A 17,592-nucleotide genomic window follows, 5' to 3' on the forward strand; every position below is an offset into this window, starting at 1 on the left:
TTCAATGGGTAGCGATCAACGGCTCAATGTCTAGTTGGCAGCCGGTAACAAGCGGAGTGCCCCAGGGGTTGGTCCTGGGGCCGGTTTTGTTCAGCATCTTTATTAATGATCTGGAGGATGGGGTAGACTGCACCCTCAGCAAGTTTGCAGATGACACTAAGCTAGGGGGAGTGGTAGATACCCTGGAAGGTAGGGATAGAATACAGAGGGACCTAGACAAATTGGAGGATTGGGCCTAAAGAAATCTGACTAGGTTCAACAAGGACAAGTGCAGAGTCCTCCACTTAGGATGGAAGAATCCCACGCACAGCTATAGACTGGGGACTGATAGGCTAGGCAGCAGTTCTGCAGAAAAGGACCGGGGGAGAGGGGGAGGTTACAGTGGTCAAGAAGCTGGATACAAGTCAGCAGGGTGCCCTGGTTGCCAAGAAGACTAATAGCATATTGGGCTGCATTAGTAGGAGCATTGCCAGCAGATCGAGGGAAGTGATTATTCCCCTCTATTCGGCATTGGTGAGGCCGCATTTGGAGTATTGTGTCCAGTTTTGGGCCTCCCACTACAAAAAGGATGTGGACAAGTTGGAGAGAGTCCAGCAGAGGGCAACAAAAATGATTAGGGGGCTGGAGCACAAGACTTATGAGGAGAGGCTGAGGGAACTAGGTTTGTTTAGTCTGCAAAAGAGAAGAATGAGGCGGAATTTGATAACAGCCTTTAACTACCTGAAAGGGGGTTCCAGGGAGGATGGGGCTAGGTTGTTCTCAATGGTAGTAGATGACAGATCAAGGAGCAATGGTCTCAAGTTGCAGTGAGGCAGGTCTAGGCTGGATATTAGGGAAAAACTTTTCCCTAGGACGGTGGTGAAGCACTGGAATGGGTTACCTAGGGAAGTGGTGAAATCTCCATCTTTAGAGATTTTTAAGCTGCGGCTTGACAAAGCCCTGGCTGGGATGCTTTAGCTGAGGTTAGTCCTGCTTTGAGCCGGGGGTGGGACTAGATGACCTCCTGAGGTCCCTTCCAACTCTAATATTCTATGATTCTAATAGGCTGGTAATACTATTAGTCCCCAAAAGACAAGTCTTCAGTTTTTATTTATTTTTTTAAAAAAGGAAATCTACTTCAAGATTCTACATTATACAATTATGTAGGAGACAACAAGCCATAATAACTGCAAAGGATATGATGGTGCTTTTAAAGACTATTTCTCCCTCTGGGAATGGTTCTCTTTGATTTTTAAAAAAGGTTCATTTGTCCTATTTCTCATGTAATTAGCCAGTGGAAAGCACCAGAAAAAAGGAAACATGTCTGATCTAGCCTCATCAACTAGATAAATTCAGAGCAAAAACTGAAACTTCATCCCTAGCTTGCCCCATTCAACACTGGGTTTCTAACTACTACTACTTCATTGCTCTTACCTACTCCTTTACACAGCATTTTGGAGAAACACACACACTAATACAACCTATCAGTCTTGGGAGGAAAACATAGCCCCAGCCTTGCAAAAAAAAAAAAAAAAAAAAACCAAAAAAACAAAACAAAAACTATTCATTCACTCACCCGAAGTAACTTTTTCATCAATTTCTACACAACAACTTATGTCAGCATAGCTTATGCCACTCAGGGCTGTGAATAAACCATTGACCCTCGGCAACGTAAGTTATACCAACATAAGCGCCGATGTGGACAGCGCTATGTTGCTGACACAGCTATCTCCACTCGTGGGGGTTGGAATAGTTAAGCTGAAAGGAGAGGTCTCCCTCATTGGCTTAGAGCAGCTACATTAGAGTGCTTGCATCGGTGCAGTTGTAAGCAGTCTAGTATAGCTATAGCCTTAGCAACAGCAGGTGACTAATCTTTGTTCTTGGGCTTGTAAATACTAAACGAATCCAGGGAAATGAAGAGATGAGCTAATTTGTCCAATGTCACACAGCAGCCTTGATGAGCCTACAGGAACTTTTCAGAAAGTTTCCCCATCATGCCCCAAAAAAGGTTTAGCCCCACTGACAGTAGCAACTTTAAGAGCCCTAATACAGATAAGCTGATGACTGTTGAGAGCACTTTAAGCACCATGTAATTTAATCATGCTCAGACTTGGTCTAATCAATAAGGTGTTTAAAATGTTGCAGCAGCTGGTGACCCTTATGCACTAGGCCACTCCATGGTGCCAACATCAGTGGAGTTAACTGGTGACAGAAAGGAAGGGAAATTTTGTCCAAGAGTAGACAAGGCTACTGAGCCATTGGCAGAACTGGGAACAGAATGCTGGCATTTCAGGAATGACAGCCCAGTTTACACACCAGGTGTGTTGCAAGAAAATGAAAGGTATTACACATTCCAGATATTTCCTGAATGCATAACTTCCCTCAAGGAAATGTTGTCTGGCACCCCTCTTTCTTTTACTACTACTAATATAGTTACAGATGAAGGGCCAGAGGAAGAGTATCACCAGTCTAAAATGTTAAAGCCTAAAGAAGAGGGAGGGAGCAAACACTTGCCTACCTCATGACCTTTCCTTGGATTATGGACCCCAATAGAACACCTCTTCAAGAAGATGCTCTGTATCACCATGGCAGCTGCACTGGTAAATTCTTTTACACTCAACTAAAGAGGAAGGTAATTTGTTGAAACTAGCACATTTTAAAATAGACAAAATAATGCCAGTAGTGAAGTGGGCTCAGCTTGCATATCCCTTTTTGGAGTCTCTTTGAAAAAAGAGAAAATATAGTCCAATGCAACCTTTTCCTTTTTTGTGTCCATTTAGAAGATGTATTTGTTTTCACATTCCAGTTACCAACATCACCAGCAATGAACTCTCAACCCAAGATATTCTATAGATCAAAGCAGGTATTACATATGGAAACAGTGCATTTCTCACTTTTTGCAGGTGAAAAACTACTGTTCTAAGTAGATTATTTATCTTTTTAAACAAACAAGACCCCCAATTTCTTTTTGAGATCAAGTACAAACATTTCTAGTAGGTTTCATTAAATATGAACTATTGGGTGCAACCATATTATACATTTTGGTCACAGTGCTACTTTAAAAATGTTTCTACAGCTTGAAAAACATTAACATGTAAAATGTGGTGTGCCAAACAAAAAATAAAAGCTATGTCAAAGAAAGACTATATTTGCTGACCGTTTTCTTTGTATCCCATCCCTAGGATGACCTCTGGTGCTCTGTAGTAACGAGTCACTACATAAGGCGTCATCATAAAACTAGTTCCTGCAGTTCTGGCCAGTCCAAAGTCAAGAATCTTCAAAGTGCAGTCTGATTTTACTACTATATTACTGGGCTTTAAATCCTTAAAAAGAAACATCATACATGACTGCTAAGACAAGAACAAAACACTCTGCAGTTCACATTTTAAAGAAAACCACTGGCATAAAAAAAAAATGAAATACTGGGCCATATTTATAATTTCAGTCTTCCAGTATTTTCTCTACTATGCATTAATTTTTATATCTACAGCCAACCAAAGAATTAAACCTCTTGTGTTACTTTTTAGCAATTTATTTAAAAGTAGAGGGAGAAAAACATAACTAAAGTTATTAGAGAGGTTAGCAATGTCTGAAATAATTTGGGGTTAGTGTGAAATGTTAGCACTGAGACAAGAATTGTAAATTGCTCAAAGGAATTACAGTACCAAAGGGGACCAAGGGTAGTTGACCTATTAGAGTTAATGTCACAGCAGGACCTTTAGTCATAAATGGTATTCATAACTTGAAGTTTCTTATGATTTAATCAAGCAAAACTTTTTACATTTGTTACGAAAGTGAGTTACCCTGCATCAACTCTGCCAATCAAGGTTGCATTACCTCTTGATTTGTTGTAGATATTTCTCTGAATGATCAGAAGGAAATTCAGGCTTGCAAAGGACTAGTTTGCAATAATGATTCAGCTTGTTATTTGTTAACCAACTTTAAGTTTAATGACAACAAAACCCTGAACTGAATCATTGAAAAAAACTTTCAGAAGATCATTCCTGTTTTTAAGGTTCAGTGTTAAAATCAATTCACAAAATTTCAAAATATTTTATTAGAAGATTTGCAGCTGAACTCTTCATTTGAGCTCTACAACCAGATTTTGATTTTCCATTACCCCTCAAACTCAGTCTCCCAAGATGCTTTACAAAGCTATCAGCTACATACTTGCTATACAGTGCCTACAGAAGTATACGTGGCAACCATTTTGCTCTAAACAATATCTTCCACATTTTAGATGTCACAGAGCAAACACTGGCCATAACATCAGAAGCTTTGCCCTAATATGCACCATAAGATCTCTCATTCCCACTAACTGATCACTAGAGTTGATCTCTAAAAGACAATTAACATGGGATAGAAGACCAAGACCCGGCACCCCTCTGATATAGAAAATATTGACTTAGAGTGTGAAATGCCAAGCCTGCATTTTGTTATTTCATCGAGGCCTTACAGTGACTATTCCATGAGATATGTAGTTTTTATATGGCAATTTTCAGGCTTCCACTGAGCCTGTTTAACAGATGAGAATGCTGCAACGCTTATTACAAAACAAAGGAAATCAAACCAGTGTACAAGAGCATTCGAAATTAGTCACCTTCCCACCTCTTTCCAAACCACATGCTAGGAAAATGTTTTTGAAGATATGACATGAAGTGAAGGCTTCCCTCCACTCTAGAGATTAGTCTTCTGCTTACAAGATATTAACATTTATTCATTTCATTCAAGTGTAATGAGGCATTTCAGCTACTTAAGGCAATACTTATTTATGATTGTGCTGGAGTTGTTTTTATATCCTGTTTTCACAGTTACTATTGTATATAAGCAGGTTTCTGTTATGGGGTTGGAATTACTGTAGGACCTCTGGAGCAGTCCTCTTCCCCACTGATAAATCATGTGGCATTTCCACGTACCACAATATTGTTGAATTAGTCAGATTCATTCTCCTCAAAACTGTGGGGCTAAAATTAAGGAAAGGTTTTGCCATGAAATAATTCCATGCACGCATACATATACACTGATGTGAAGACTATACATTTTTGTGTGCATGCACGCGCAGGCATGCCCTCTATATTTTCCTTGGCAAGTAAAAATTGTGGGAGCTTTCCTTCACTGCCTTTCTTGACACCACCATACATTTATCGTGTTTTTGGCAGTCAGTGCATAGCAAGCATGTATTTCCACAAGCAAATCCAACATGTCCAGCATAAAAGCATTTATACTACACTTTATACCTGCAAAACATTGGGCAAGTATTAGCTAACCTTCAACCTATACGAGGTAAATATGATTATTTTATAGAGAAGCTAAGTAACCCAATTATACTACAGTAATGGCAAAATACAATTGACAACTCAGGAGTTCCTGACTCCCTGATGCCTTGACACTCCAATACCCAGAATGCACCACACACAACCACAGAAACAGATAATGTGTAATGAATAGTGTCAATGGGAAAATTGGCTTTGAAAATTGACACTGTTGCTGAGGACATGGTTAAGTGTGGTACAAATGAGATCACTGCTGAAGCTGTATTCCACATAAAGCTATGGTCCTTTGCAAATATCCCTTTTCTTCAGATGATTTGTTGTAACCTGCTTGATAGACGCAAGGAAATCTAAAGTTTTACACCTTTAAGGACAAAAGATTAATCAACGCAAAATTAAGCAATGCAACATTTTTCATGAACAGCAGATTGGTCCTTCTATGAATACTGAGAATGAACTGTCATAATAGAAGGACCATGCAGGTGCAATTGGTCCATCTATGTCATTCAGAGAAATTCATGCATTCAAAAAAATCACTATTTACACAGCAAATGTGCCAAAAGTTAGTCTTGCTAGAACATGTCATCTTGTGACTTTATATTGCACTACAGTATGAAGCAGTCCAAATACATCAGGAATGTGTCAGTACAAATTCTAAACTACAACTACCAAGAAGCAGTGAAGCTAGATTTCTTGATTTTCAAATTATCACCCACCACCAGTAATATCTGGAACTGAACTGAACATTGTGGTGGTGAAGTAGCTCCTTTTAGAACTATCACTGCATAAATGTTTCCATTCACCTGCAGGTTCGTATGGTGGTATGGTATAGTAGAGAGTCTGAGGGGAAGCTGCCCTGCAGCTGACAGGAGAGGGGCTCCCTCCTATGTATTTCAGTGAGGCAAGGGAAGGGCAATTCTTGTAGTAGCTAGCAAAGTATGTCTTTTCCCCAGTGAAAAATCTCTAGGAAAATCCATAAAATAAACCTCGCAGGAATATTAAGGTCATACACCTAACCACTCAAAAGACAAGGAACGCCAAGTGTATATGTACTCTTACTTGCACCCCTTGTTGTAAGCATTATGATAGAGACTTTGATGACACATAAAAGGGTCATAGAAATCACACTGAATTTCTCAAACATAGTATCACGCAATTTTTTGGTACCATCCTAAATAAACAAATGCAATATTATGTAGTGTTTCATCTGGTATACACGAGGTAATACAAAACACTGAAATGAAGAATATATGGATAATAGTAATAGCACACAATACTACAGGTCAAGTACAACAGGGTGAATATATCAGAATAATAATAAAAAGTTTCCTGCCCCCCCACACACACACATCCAAGTAAATTACCTTGGATAGTTAACTGTCTCATCCCCTGAATTACACCTAAGGAAGGCTGCATTACTCAATGAAGAGAATGTATAGTAAATGGGGGCTGAAAAATAATTAAATGCATACTGTAGAGAAAGATGAGAAGTCAATAGATATATATAATTAATATTTAACAATGAGAACAGAGTAAGCAAACAAAGTATTACAAGATCCTACGTATTTCTAAGACTGTAAAAAAAATTTTTTTTTTAAATCAGAGAAACCATATACAACTAATGTAACTGTAGACGGTATTGTAATGTATGGACAACTTTAACTTCACAGTTCCCTGACCTGAATGCCTAACTCAGCAACCTTGACATAATATACACAACACAATGAGGAAACAGGTCAGAGGCATATATGATAGAATTTGAAGCTACACAGTTGTATGAAGTTTCATGCACGGGACTAGGCAATATTTGATTACCCAGAGAATTTTAGAGCTGTATAATGTGCTTGTTATTTAAAAACTTGCAGAAATAAAGATTACATTATGGCAGTTTAAAAATATATGGAATTTCCGGTTTGGTTACCAAAAAAACTAAACAGGAGCTTAGCTGATTTAACAAATTAGTACAAAAAGTCGCTCTTTCCAGGTATTCTTTCCTTCTGATATCCACTGGGATAAGAATTCTACTGCAAATTAGAGGTGATGCAACCTGTTATACAGATTTTGAACAATTTAGCATAGCCAAATTGAGATCCAATTCAGGATGGACTCAGACTTTGTTCCAAATTTACACATGCACGCACTAATATGCACACGCACGCAGCAATAGCACAGGCTTTGAAAGTGTATTTATGGTTTTGATAGGAATAGGATTTTTCCTGGCTCCTTAACACTGAAAGCAAGAATAATAGGCAGATTAATAAAGTATAGTATATCCACTAACCCTATGTATAATTCCAGCAGAGTGAAGATGCTTGATACCACACAGCATCTGATAAAGAAGGTACGACATTCGTTCATGGTCTAGCTCCATCTGAATCACTTGGCACAGATTTGCATCCATGAGCTCCATCACTATGTAACTTATGAAGCAACAACAAAAGAGTAATTAGAAGATAAGATGTATTGTCTGAGGACCATTTCATTGCACATGCTCATGACAGGTAACTAAATAGCTACAAACTTTGGTTAAAAAATTACTTACACATCTTGAAATTCTTCCAGGGATTTCTGTGGAGTGAACACATTCAGTAGGCCAATTATCTGTGGAGCGAAATAAAGAAAACTCACAGAAGGTCAACAAATAGATTTTACTTACCTATGCAGAACACAAAATTAGTGGCTGGAAAGAAGTAAAACTTAGTCTAATAAGTCTCCTTGTATGACAAGTGCACTTTGCTCTCTAGTAAGCATAGCTGAGTAGTCATTGTTAAGAATCGTGCTTACCAGCTTTCCAACTTAACCTCGGAAGTCAAAGACTACAGCACTTTTGTACAGTAATATGCATTATCAATGACAAAATGCATGGCCATATAAGCATCCCTCATAGTAACAGGATGAAGCGACATAGAAAGTTAAGAAACTTCTTTAGCACCCTGGACAACTGGAAGAGCGGACAATGATTGCATGCTGTAGTAGTAGCTTTGGGGTATTCAAACTCCAGGTGAAATATAACTTGTAAAGGTAGGGATGATAACATTTACAAAAACTGAGTGATGGAAGTAAGAGTTACATTGCCAGTCAGCCAGAAGAAAATGCTTCAGCTGAACAGGTTGCATATGGGTTCTCCAAGGACAGCTACAGCAGGGTCATAAATCCTTCAAGAGGTATGCTGTATTAAATTGCAAGTAAATATTTCATTAGAAATTAATCCAGAGGTAGATTAGGAAACAGAATGTTTATTAAAGGAAGGGTAACTCATACAGAAGTGCACCACTGATTCATCATAAAGGAGAGCACAAGAATAAGTGAACAAAAGAGGAAACGAGTGCTTCCAAGAGAAGGATGTTGGCAGAGGAAGTAGACAGAGAGTTTATATACAGAAAGGAACCCCCAATTTCCATTACCACATGTACATCAGAATCCTTGCACTGGATGGTGTGGAGCCTCATACAAGAGATTTGTGAAAGATTCTGGGACCAGCAGATTCCAGGCTCACACTGCCATGCCCTCTTTTGCAAAGACTCCTCAACCTGTTCCAGCTGAGGCCATCTCAGCTCTGGGAAGACTTCCTAGTTAGCTCCCCTCACCCCACCCACCCAGACAGACATAGATGCACAGGATCAGATGAAGAGATTAAATAAGAGGAAGCCCACCACATTCATACAAAAGTATGCAGGAAGAAGAAAGCAAACAAATGCACTGCTCCACTTCACAGCCACAATGACACGAGTTACTACTAGTCATCATGACTACTGATGCTGCGTGTGAATAGGGAACACTGTTGTAGTGACCCCAAGCCTGTTATCTTCCAGCAGAGGGACAAACAAATGAAATAAGCACCACCACACAAATATCAGATGTTTACAGGCTTAAACTGGACACTGGCTTTATCATTTCATTGCAGGAGGAGCTAACTATTTTACATTTGAGGTAATTTATAGAAGAGTCATTCAAGCAACCAATTTACTGCTTTTAAAAATGCCATGCTATAATTTCCACCGAATTCAGCATAAAAAGGCGAAGACAACTCCAATGCATGCAAGATCAGATTCTTTTGGCCAGCAGTGTTGGAGCTGTGCTTGCATCCTGGATGCACTCATCCTCTCCCCCACTTGATGGCATTCAGGGCCAAGTGGACATCCACTGTCCTTCGGTTCCTTCGCCAATATAGAATCCAGACGATACAGGATTCCGCAGTAGCAAGGAAGGAGAGTGGGTCATGGAATCCAAGTGGACACAACATTTCAAAGAACCACAGATACTGTAGGGTAAGTTATCGTTCTCTCTTCTTCCAGTGATTATCCAGATGGATTCCACTTTTGGTGGCTAGCAAGCAGTGCCCTCAAATCAGGAGCTAGGTGTTAAAGTGTCCTATTTAAATGAGGATTGCAGTACAGCTCTACCAAAGTGGGAGTCAGATCTTGAGGTCTCAACTAAGTAGTTGTGCTGGGCAAAAAATTGTGGACTGATCCTCATGTAACTACCCTGCAAATTTGGAAGACACGGAAGCTTCTTAGAAAAGCTGTCAAAGCTATCTGGTAGAAAGGCTTCTAACCTATATGGGTCTATTTAATATAGCTATCTCATACATAATTGTATTAAATTATGCTATCAATTTAGACAATCTTTGGGTGAATATTGTTGGACCTTTAATCCTGTCTGCAAATGCTACAGACAGCCTGAGAGAGTTCCTGAAGGAGCTGCCAAGGTAATTCAAAAAGCCCGTGCAGTTTGGCTTCCTTCTTGATTAGAGTGGGGCTTCAGGAAGAAATATAGCAAAAATAAAGGAACCTCAAGTGCCCATCATAAGCAAAATAGCCACATCAGAAGAGGAGCAAATTTTTAACACAGTTTCAGCCATAACAGCTAAATTCCAGTAACAAGGGAAGTCCCTAACATTAAGTTTTGTTTTGCGTTCTCTCTTTTTTTTTTTTATGCCAAGTGGCAATATTAAAAGAAAAATATATTATGCCAACTATGCTATTTACACACACACACACACACACACACACACACACAAAGTTGCAGAGTGAGCAGAAAAGTGAACACTGCAAGGGTTCCATCCCACAAGCATTGGTGTCAAGAAGGAACTGAAGGGTGGTTAGGCCCATGCCACTCCTTATGCTCTCAAGCAGGAGGACACTAAGGCACACAGGTTACAGGCACAGAGCCCCAACCAACACTGCTGCCAAAAGAATCAGATCTTCGGTGCACCAGGTGTAGGCACACCAGAAGTGGAATCCATGTGGACAATCACTCAAAGAGTTATAATTCTACAGTAATCCATGTCTCAAAATTAACAGATGATGTCCAATGCAAACCACCTTGTGAATTTCAGTGCAGCTTAAAGCGTTTAATATCTTAACCAGGTTTATGACACAGTGTCAGAGTGCTTGTCATATGATTACCACCTCCATCCCAAACCACGCACACACATATGAAGGGCCTTTAGACTGGCTGCACCGGACTTTCGAACTAGTTTGTTTTCACTCCAGCTCCTGCTTATGCTTCCCCGCCGAGGGGCTGGAATGCTGCTTCAGAGAAATCATACAAACAGGAAGGCAGCTGACAAACCTTGCCCAAGCAGAGGCTTCCCTATTACAGTAATTAAAATAAGGCAGTGTGAGGATGGAAGTGAACTTTCACAGCTGCTGTGAGATGTCTGTCAACTGCAGTGAGTGGATGGGGAATGCAGTATAAGGTCAAGCAACTGATCATCATCAAGAGTCAGAAGCAGGAAAAGGCCTGTCATTATCATTACATAGCTTATGGTAACATGCCAAGTGAGATAGGCACACACAGAGGGGGACAGTCTCTGCCTCAGAGAGCAGACAGGTAGCATTCTAAGAGGGGCACTGCAATAGTGTCTGCGGTAGAACCCAGCTTCTTCTCCTGCAGGTAGTGCCCCTCCTCTTCTATCAGCCTGAGGAAGCTGGAACTTCCCATGTGGGGATCAGGAGAGGAGGTGGTGAGGACAGCATACTAGAAGTCTGTTCTGGCCTAATTTTACAGCCTGACCCAGAGCCAAGCACAGACAACCTGCATCCGACCCAAGAGTGTTGAGTCATTTTCAGACTGAACCTGAAACCAACATTTCCCCCCGATCCTGTGTCAGCGTCATCTTGCCCTTGGGGCTCAGCCTTGCTCCTCATACCCATCCCCACGATCCATCTCCAGCCACCTCCTGCCCATGGCATGGGCGCAGCAGTGACAGTGCGCCCCATTCCTGGGAGCCACCCTTGCCACACGGCACATGCTGTGAAGCAAGAGGCACTGGGACTTGTTGGCACCTCCATATGGCAGCAAGGTGTCAGTGGCTAGCATGAGTGTGGCACACGGCTGCAGCCACCGCCATGCCAACCATAGGGGCAGGAGGGGATGATCTGAGATTACCCAACCTGACACAAGAGTGTCAAGGTTATTTAGATCCAACTTGATCTGAACCGAACAGTTGAAGTTGGGTCCCACTGGGTTTGGCTGGGTTTTAAGGCTCTACAGGATGCGGCCCCTACGAAAGGAAGGAGTTGGTTCTTACCAGCTATCTCCAGAGCAGTTCTGATAAGCAGCCACTTGGCCTATCAGCACCTATGTGGCTTTGCTCTGATTTTATGGCCATCTCCTGGATCTGAAATGCTCTGCTGTTGTCCTGCAACATCCTCTGACCCACTTGCACACCAAAGTCTACCACCCCTTCTGCCCCAAGCAGACTCTTTAGCAGATGCAGCATTGAAGGCAAAATGCAGTTACCTGTAATACATCGGACAACTGCCTGCCTGTATCACCCATACCAGAGCAGCACCCTGGCTTCTGCCTTCAGCCTGGAAGCGAGGGTGGGGACAAGAGTTAAGAAAAAGCACAATGGTGGCACTCTGAAGCATTTTCCTATACTGCGTATGTGGACAGGACACCCTTTAAAAACATCTCTAGCCTATGTAAAATATTAACACAAACATTTAAGGCAAGACACTGCACTTACATTTTTGTGATTAACACACTTCATGAGAACAAGCTCTCTATAGGCTCGTTTAGCATGGGTTTGATTCTGAAATGGCCGGCTTAGCTTCTTGATTGCAACATTTCGTTCCAAGATGGCATCATAGGCTGCACTACAATTAAAAGTAAACCATTGTTACAACACAGATGGTACTTCATCGATTCAAAGCACATTGTAAATTGGTTAATCCTTGGAACATGCTCTTTCTGAGATGGAAGAGTATTGCTCCCATTTCACAGATGGGAATCTGCCATGGTTATGGGACTATCCCCAAGGTACACAGCAACTCAGCAGGTGAGCCAGAATTCCCATTTAATATTAAACTCAGTACAAGTGTACAAGCAAGAGACTCCATCATGATGAGCAATAAAACTGAGCATTCAGGAAAGATTTTCCAGTTTGAAAGTCTTACACAGCTCCATCTCCTGAGACAGTAACAGGAACTCAGAGACCCAGAATGTCAAAGCCTCTTACTGAAGCCAGAGAGTTCCTGCTACATGCTAATGGACATAAAGGCTTTGTAGGTTAGACAACATAAAAACACAAAGACATTAAACATGAGAAACATATAGGTTTTTACTGAACATCTACAAAAAGGAAGGAAGTTCTGCCTTCAGGCTAACAGCTTCAGAGTGCTTAAGTACTCTGCAATCCACAGTTTTATGGTACCCTGGCCTCCCTACTGGAGATGCTATCTGAGTTGCAATATCAAAATACAAAGGGGGGAAAACGGGGTCAGAAAGACTTAACTGCCGGACACCTCTGATGTTCCTTGATGATAAAGGAAAGCTGACTAGTTGTGAAAGGATTCAATCCAAATGTTTTTTTATTTGTGGCCTAAAGGCGGGACACTAATATTACCTATTAAAAATGCTATTAATTTAAGTTTTTATCATCTTTTTTGCTACTGGTGAAGACTGTTACAAGGAACAATTCCCATATACATCACCACACTTCTGTGTCAGACAGGCACTGAATTTGTTTGATGCAAGCAGCAATGACAGATGTACAGAGTCAGTGGCTATGCTGTCAGATGTAAAGGTCTTGGCAGCTATGCATTATTGAGGATCACATGTTCAGTAAAAATCAATTGCCAGCAAATATTCAGTGTTTACTGCATTAAAACTAGGTACTTTAACAAAATATGTAATAAATCACCATCTGATTTGGGCCATAGTAATACAAAAAGTTAATCAAGACCCACTGGACTCCAATGAGAGTAGAAGAAAAAGGAACTCACAGATGGAGATTTTCATTGGTTTGACGTTCCCCCCCAGTTTAAAGTGACGTAGGATGTCTGAGGAAAAGAAAGGTGCAGAGGGAATGGGTTCCTGCAATATTGCTTCAGTATTTGTGCCCCTGGATCGCTAGGACACGAGTCCATGGTGTCTCAGTCTACCTCCAAGTGCATGTTACAACTGGTTCCCTTTGCTTGCACCTTAAATGCTCAGATACCACTGTGATGGGAAGGACACACGGGCAGACACAAAGGGATTGCACTGGATTAGAGACTAAACTCCTAGACTGTCTCTCCAGGTAAGGATGGAGGCATGCAGCCAGGACAGGGCAGCTTGTTGAGTTGATGTCTGCATCGTGTGTGTTCACAGGATAGCAAAAGTTTAGGTGTGGAAGAACCCTATAAGTTATCTAGTTCATTCTCCTGTCACTAGTGTCCCCTATTGCATATGGTCTACTTTTACATGCTGTAGAAGCTGTGATGGGGTCCACACCATAACAGCCTTGAAAGGCTGAGAACAGGGACAAATTAATTTGATAGACCATGCCTGAGGGAACTGAGGCTGGATAAGTAACCTCTGACTGGGAACAGAGCCCAGCTGAGAAGGAACAGGGGAGGACAATGAGAAAGCCAGGAAGTTGACAGCAGAGGGGGATGTAGAGTACAGGCCTGCAGTCATTCTCTGGCCTTAGGAGAGAAAGCAGGAAACCTGGAGGTAGAATAGAGAGAGAGAGTACCCTGAGCCCTGGTCTACTCTTATCTGGCAATTCGGCGGCAGTCGACGGGAATAGCTTGCTGTGCTTCCCTTCTACGCGGCGTCATCACTGCACCACTTGAGGGAGTGGTTTACCAGTGTTGACTTCTGGATTAATTGAGTGGGTCTTCACTGACCGCTCAATCAATCCAGATAGGTCGATCTGATGGCGGTGACTTTACCACCGTCATGTGGACATACTGAGTCAGAGAGAGCGTCCGCACGAGGGGCAGGCAGAACATGCAGATGAGCAGCAGGAGATGGTGTTGGACCAAGCAAGCACTCATTCCCAGTGACCAGGAGGAGATTCCCCAACAGTGAGTGGACCCCGTGACAGGAGATCTTCTGTTTCCTTTGGAAGCTTATTGCACAGTCTAATAACTCACTCCGGATGTTTTCCCAGAAATTCAGCTTGAATTTTCCTTTAAACTCATCCATTGCACTTAGTTATATTCACTTTTAGCATCCTAAACAATTCCTCTTCCCGTCTTTGTGTCTACCACCTTCAGATATTTGCTGACAAGTATGTCTATTCCTCATTCCCGCTTAAGACATGTTATGTACATTTAGTTTTTAATCTCTCCATCTTTAAAACAAATTAAGGATTATTAAATGGACCAAACCTCAAACTGGAGGGGACGTTTAGGTTAAAGGCAAGCCGCACTGGTTGAGTTGGAGAATGAAGGGACAATACATGTTATTACAATTAGTTCCTCACTTTGAGGATCAAATTCTCTCTCTCTCTTACTTTTTTACACACACACACACACACACACACACACACACACACACACACACACACACACACACACACACACACACACACACACACACACACACACACACACACACACACACACACCCCCCATTCTCCATCCCTTTGGTTTTATGTTGCCTTACAGGAAAGTAGAACAACCACCATACTTGTGATTTTCCCTTCTAAATTAAGATTATTTATGCTTAAATTTTAAAAAAACCTTACCATACTATTCCTTGTGCCCCTGATCCTATAGGTTTTAAATTCTGATATCGTTTCAGTACAGTGAAAGTAGAATCTCCAATCTCTACACTGTAGAAATTGCTGTCACGCTTGCTTCTGCTCATGACGACAAAGTTAGTTAGATAGCTTCATCCAAAATTCACGCACAGCCTGTAAAAACAAAAAGGAAGAAAAAAGAAAAACAGTTAGAAAACCCAAATTTGACAAACATAAGTATCAACTACAAAAAAGTTGCTTTATCTCAGAGGATTTCCTCTTCTAAATCCACTTTTGTCAGCTGTATAGAGAACGTCTCCCCAGCAAGACAACACCAGATCCGCCACTCTGAGGTTTTAGACTGTAAGGTCTTCAGGGAAGAGACAGTGTCTGTACATATCTGTAAAACCCTGCGTCAATACAAAAATGTGTATCTGCATCCACCAGAATAAACTTGTATCCAACCTGCAACCCGCACTCTATTTTATCTACGTCCACATCCGCACCTGCACTCTCAGCAGCAGCCCCAGAGCAGCCAATCAGCTGTTTGGCAGCCAACCCCAGCTGCTGATCAGCTGTTCTGCCCAGGCTGCAGCCAAACCAGTGTTCGGGGCGGACCAGGGGCCAGTTTATCAGCTGTTCGGGCATGTCCCTGCGGCTGACAGCTGCTCCAGCCCTGCCCCAGAAGTCACGGGGGTCCCAGAAAGTCACAGAATCAATAATCTCTGTGATCCTCCGCATCCAATCCATGACCTGCAGATATAAAGTGGATATCTATGGATTTGCAGCAGGGTGGATAAAAATAAATTTTTTATTTTTTTAAAATCAAAAGCGGATTTTTTTAAAAATAAATACTAAATTTCTCTCTCATTTAAAAAAATAACTGTTACAATTAAATCTCATCACAGACATGCTAAATCTACACTTACAGTCTCATAAAACTGAATTAATGGCTGTAGTCTGTCCAGCATAACTACCACTCTTGCTTCTTGAAAGTTCTGGGCTTTCAGTTTCTGTTTCTCAGCAAACTGAAGTCACATATGCAAAGAAAGACACAGGCTGGATAGGATTATTGTTGTTCTGTGCTTATGCAGTGGTGGAGCTGGGCCAACCAAGGCAGAGGAGTTAGTTAAGACACTGTCTTAAAAGACAGAGAGACAAAGGACAGAGGCAGAGTAGAAAGGAACAGTGGAGTGGACTGGAAAGAAAAAGGGAAGGCATTACTCAGTTCACACACAGCTTCCTATATTCCCCCCCGCTTTTGCGCCAGAAAAACTGTCATGGCTTCTGGGTGAAAGAGTCCCTAACTGGGAATATTTTGAAGAAATTCCTTTCCTGGGTAAAAAATGGAAAATGTGTCAAATGTAAGCTGTGCAAGAAGAAGATGCAGGGCCTAGTTACAAGAATGAAACATAATGAAAACTGCTTATTGTGAGAAAATGATGTGGATGAAGATGTAGATATGTCTGAAGAACAATGTGGATCAACTGGTTAGTAACTTAAATAATTTACTTTGCAATGCATCATTCTTCAAGACTCTCTCTATGCCTTTTAGTGTAAGTGTGATTTAACAAGTAAATTCCCATGCTGTTTGCTATGTTGGATGTTGCTAGAAAAAAAAGTTTAGCTTAATCCTTATGGCTTGTTTAATTAGATAACTAGGTTTAGAATATCACCCAAGTATATGGTACAGAAAGCTGCAGTAAGAGAAATCTAGAGTTGCTACTTGCCACTGGGTGACATTTTCTTACTTTATATTACATAATACATGCCGCCCCTCATTTTGGAACATCATGGGCACAGACCATAATGGTGATGCCATAAGTTTATTGCCTATTTTACTTCAGCGTAACTCAGCTTTCCCAAGGGAATCTCATCCTATACTTGTTTTCTCAAAAAAACAGACGTGCCAGTGAGTTCTATGGGGCTTAATCCAAAATTAAGTGCACTCTAAGTGCAGTCAGTCTTAGCTTTTTGATAATTTGGAATTGGACCTTCATCCTTGCTGAAAAAATTGTAAGTGATTAACTGAATAATAGAGTGAGAAGAACGACTATTCAAAATCATTTTTGAATTTTGTTTCAGGATCCCATTTAAACATAAGAGACTTTGACTGACTGTATCTGCAACAACTTCAGAGTCATCCGTTAGTACTTTTAGCAGCAGTGCTGCAACTAAACATATTTCAGACAACAAAGTATCAGTAGCAAGCAAAAGATTTCAATCATCCAGTAAAACCACCACCATGGATGGGTTTGTAGTAAAGACCAGCAAATACCAAACAAGACACCATAAATTAAAAGATTGCTCGGTTCATTTATGCCACAAATTCTCCTTTTCGCATTGTTAGCGATTAACAATTCATTAACATGGTTGAGTCCT

At 41.1% G+C, this 17,592-nt stretch overlaps 1 protein-coding gene across 3 annotated transcripts in view; it reads right to left on the bottom strand.

The window, feature by feature from the left end:
- MAPK8 (mitogen-activated protein kinase 8) overlaps positions 1–17,592 on the bottom strand; it is a 98,746-nt gene that overhangs the window by 29,332 nt on the left and 51,822 nt on the right. For all 3 annotated transcript variants that reach the window (XM_067538978.1, XM_067538968.1, XM_067538960.1), the window contains exons 3-7: positions 15,217–15,384; positions 12,226–12,355; positions 7,792–7,850; positions 7,531–7,669; positions 3,137–3,302 (exon numbers count right to left, since the gene is read on the bottom strand). In XM_067538978.1, the coding sequence (XP_067395079.1) occupies positions 3,137–3,302; positions 7,531–7,669; positions 7,792–7,850; positions 12,226–12,355; positions 15,217–15,338 (616 nt within the window). In that variant the 5' untranslated portion in view covers positions 15,339–15,384. The remainder of the gene's footprint in view (positions 1–3,136; positions 3,303–7,530; positions 7,670–7,791; positions 7,851–12,225; positions 12,356–15,216; positions 15,385–17,592) is intronic.

This window comes from Emydura macquarii, unplaced genomic scaffold (genome assembly GCF_026122565.2).
Source record: "Emydura macquarii macquarii isolate MOO-44397 ecotype Brisbane River unplaced genomic scaffold, CSIRO-AGI_Emac_v2 contig_67, whole genome shotgun sequence".
NCBI lineage: Eukaryota > Metazoa > Chordata > Testudines > Chelidae > Emydura > Emydura macquarii.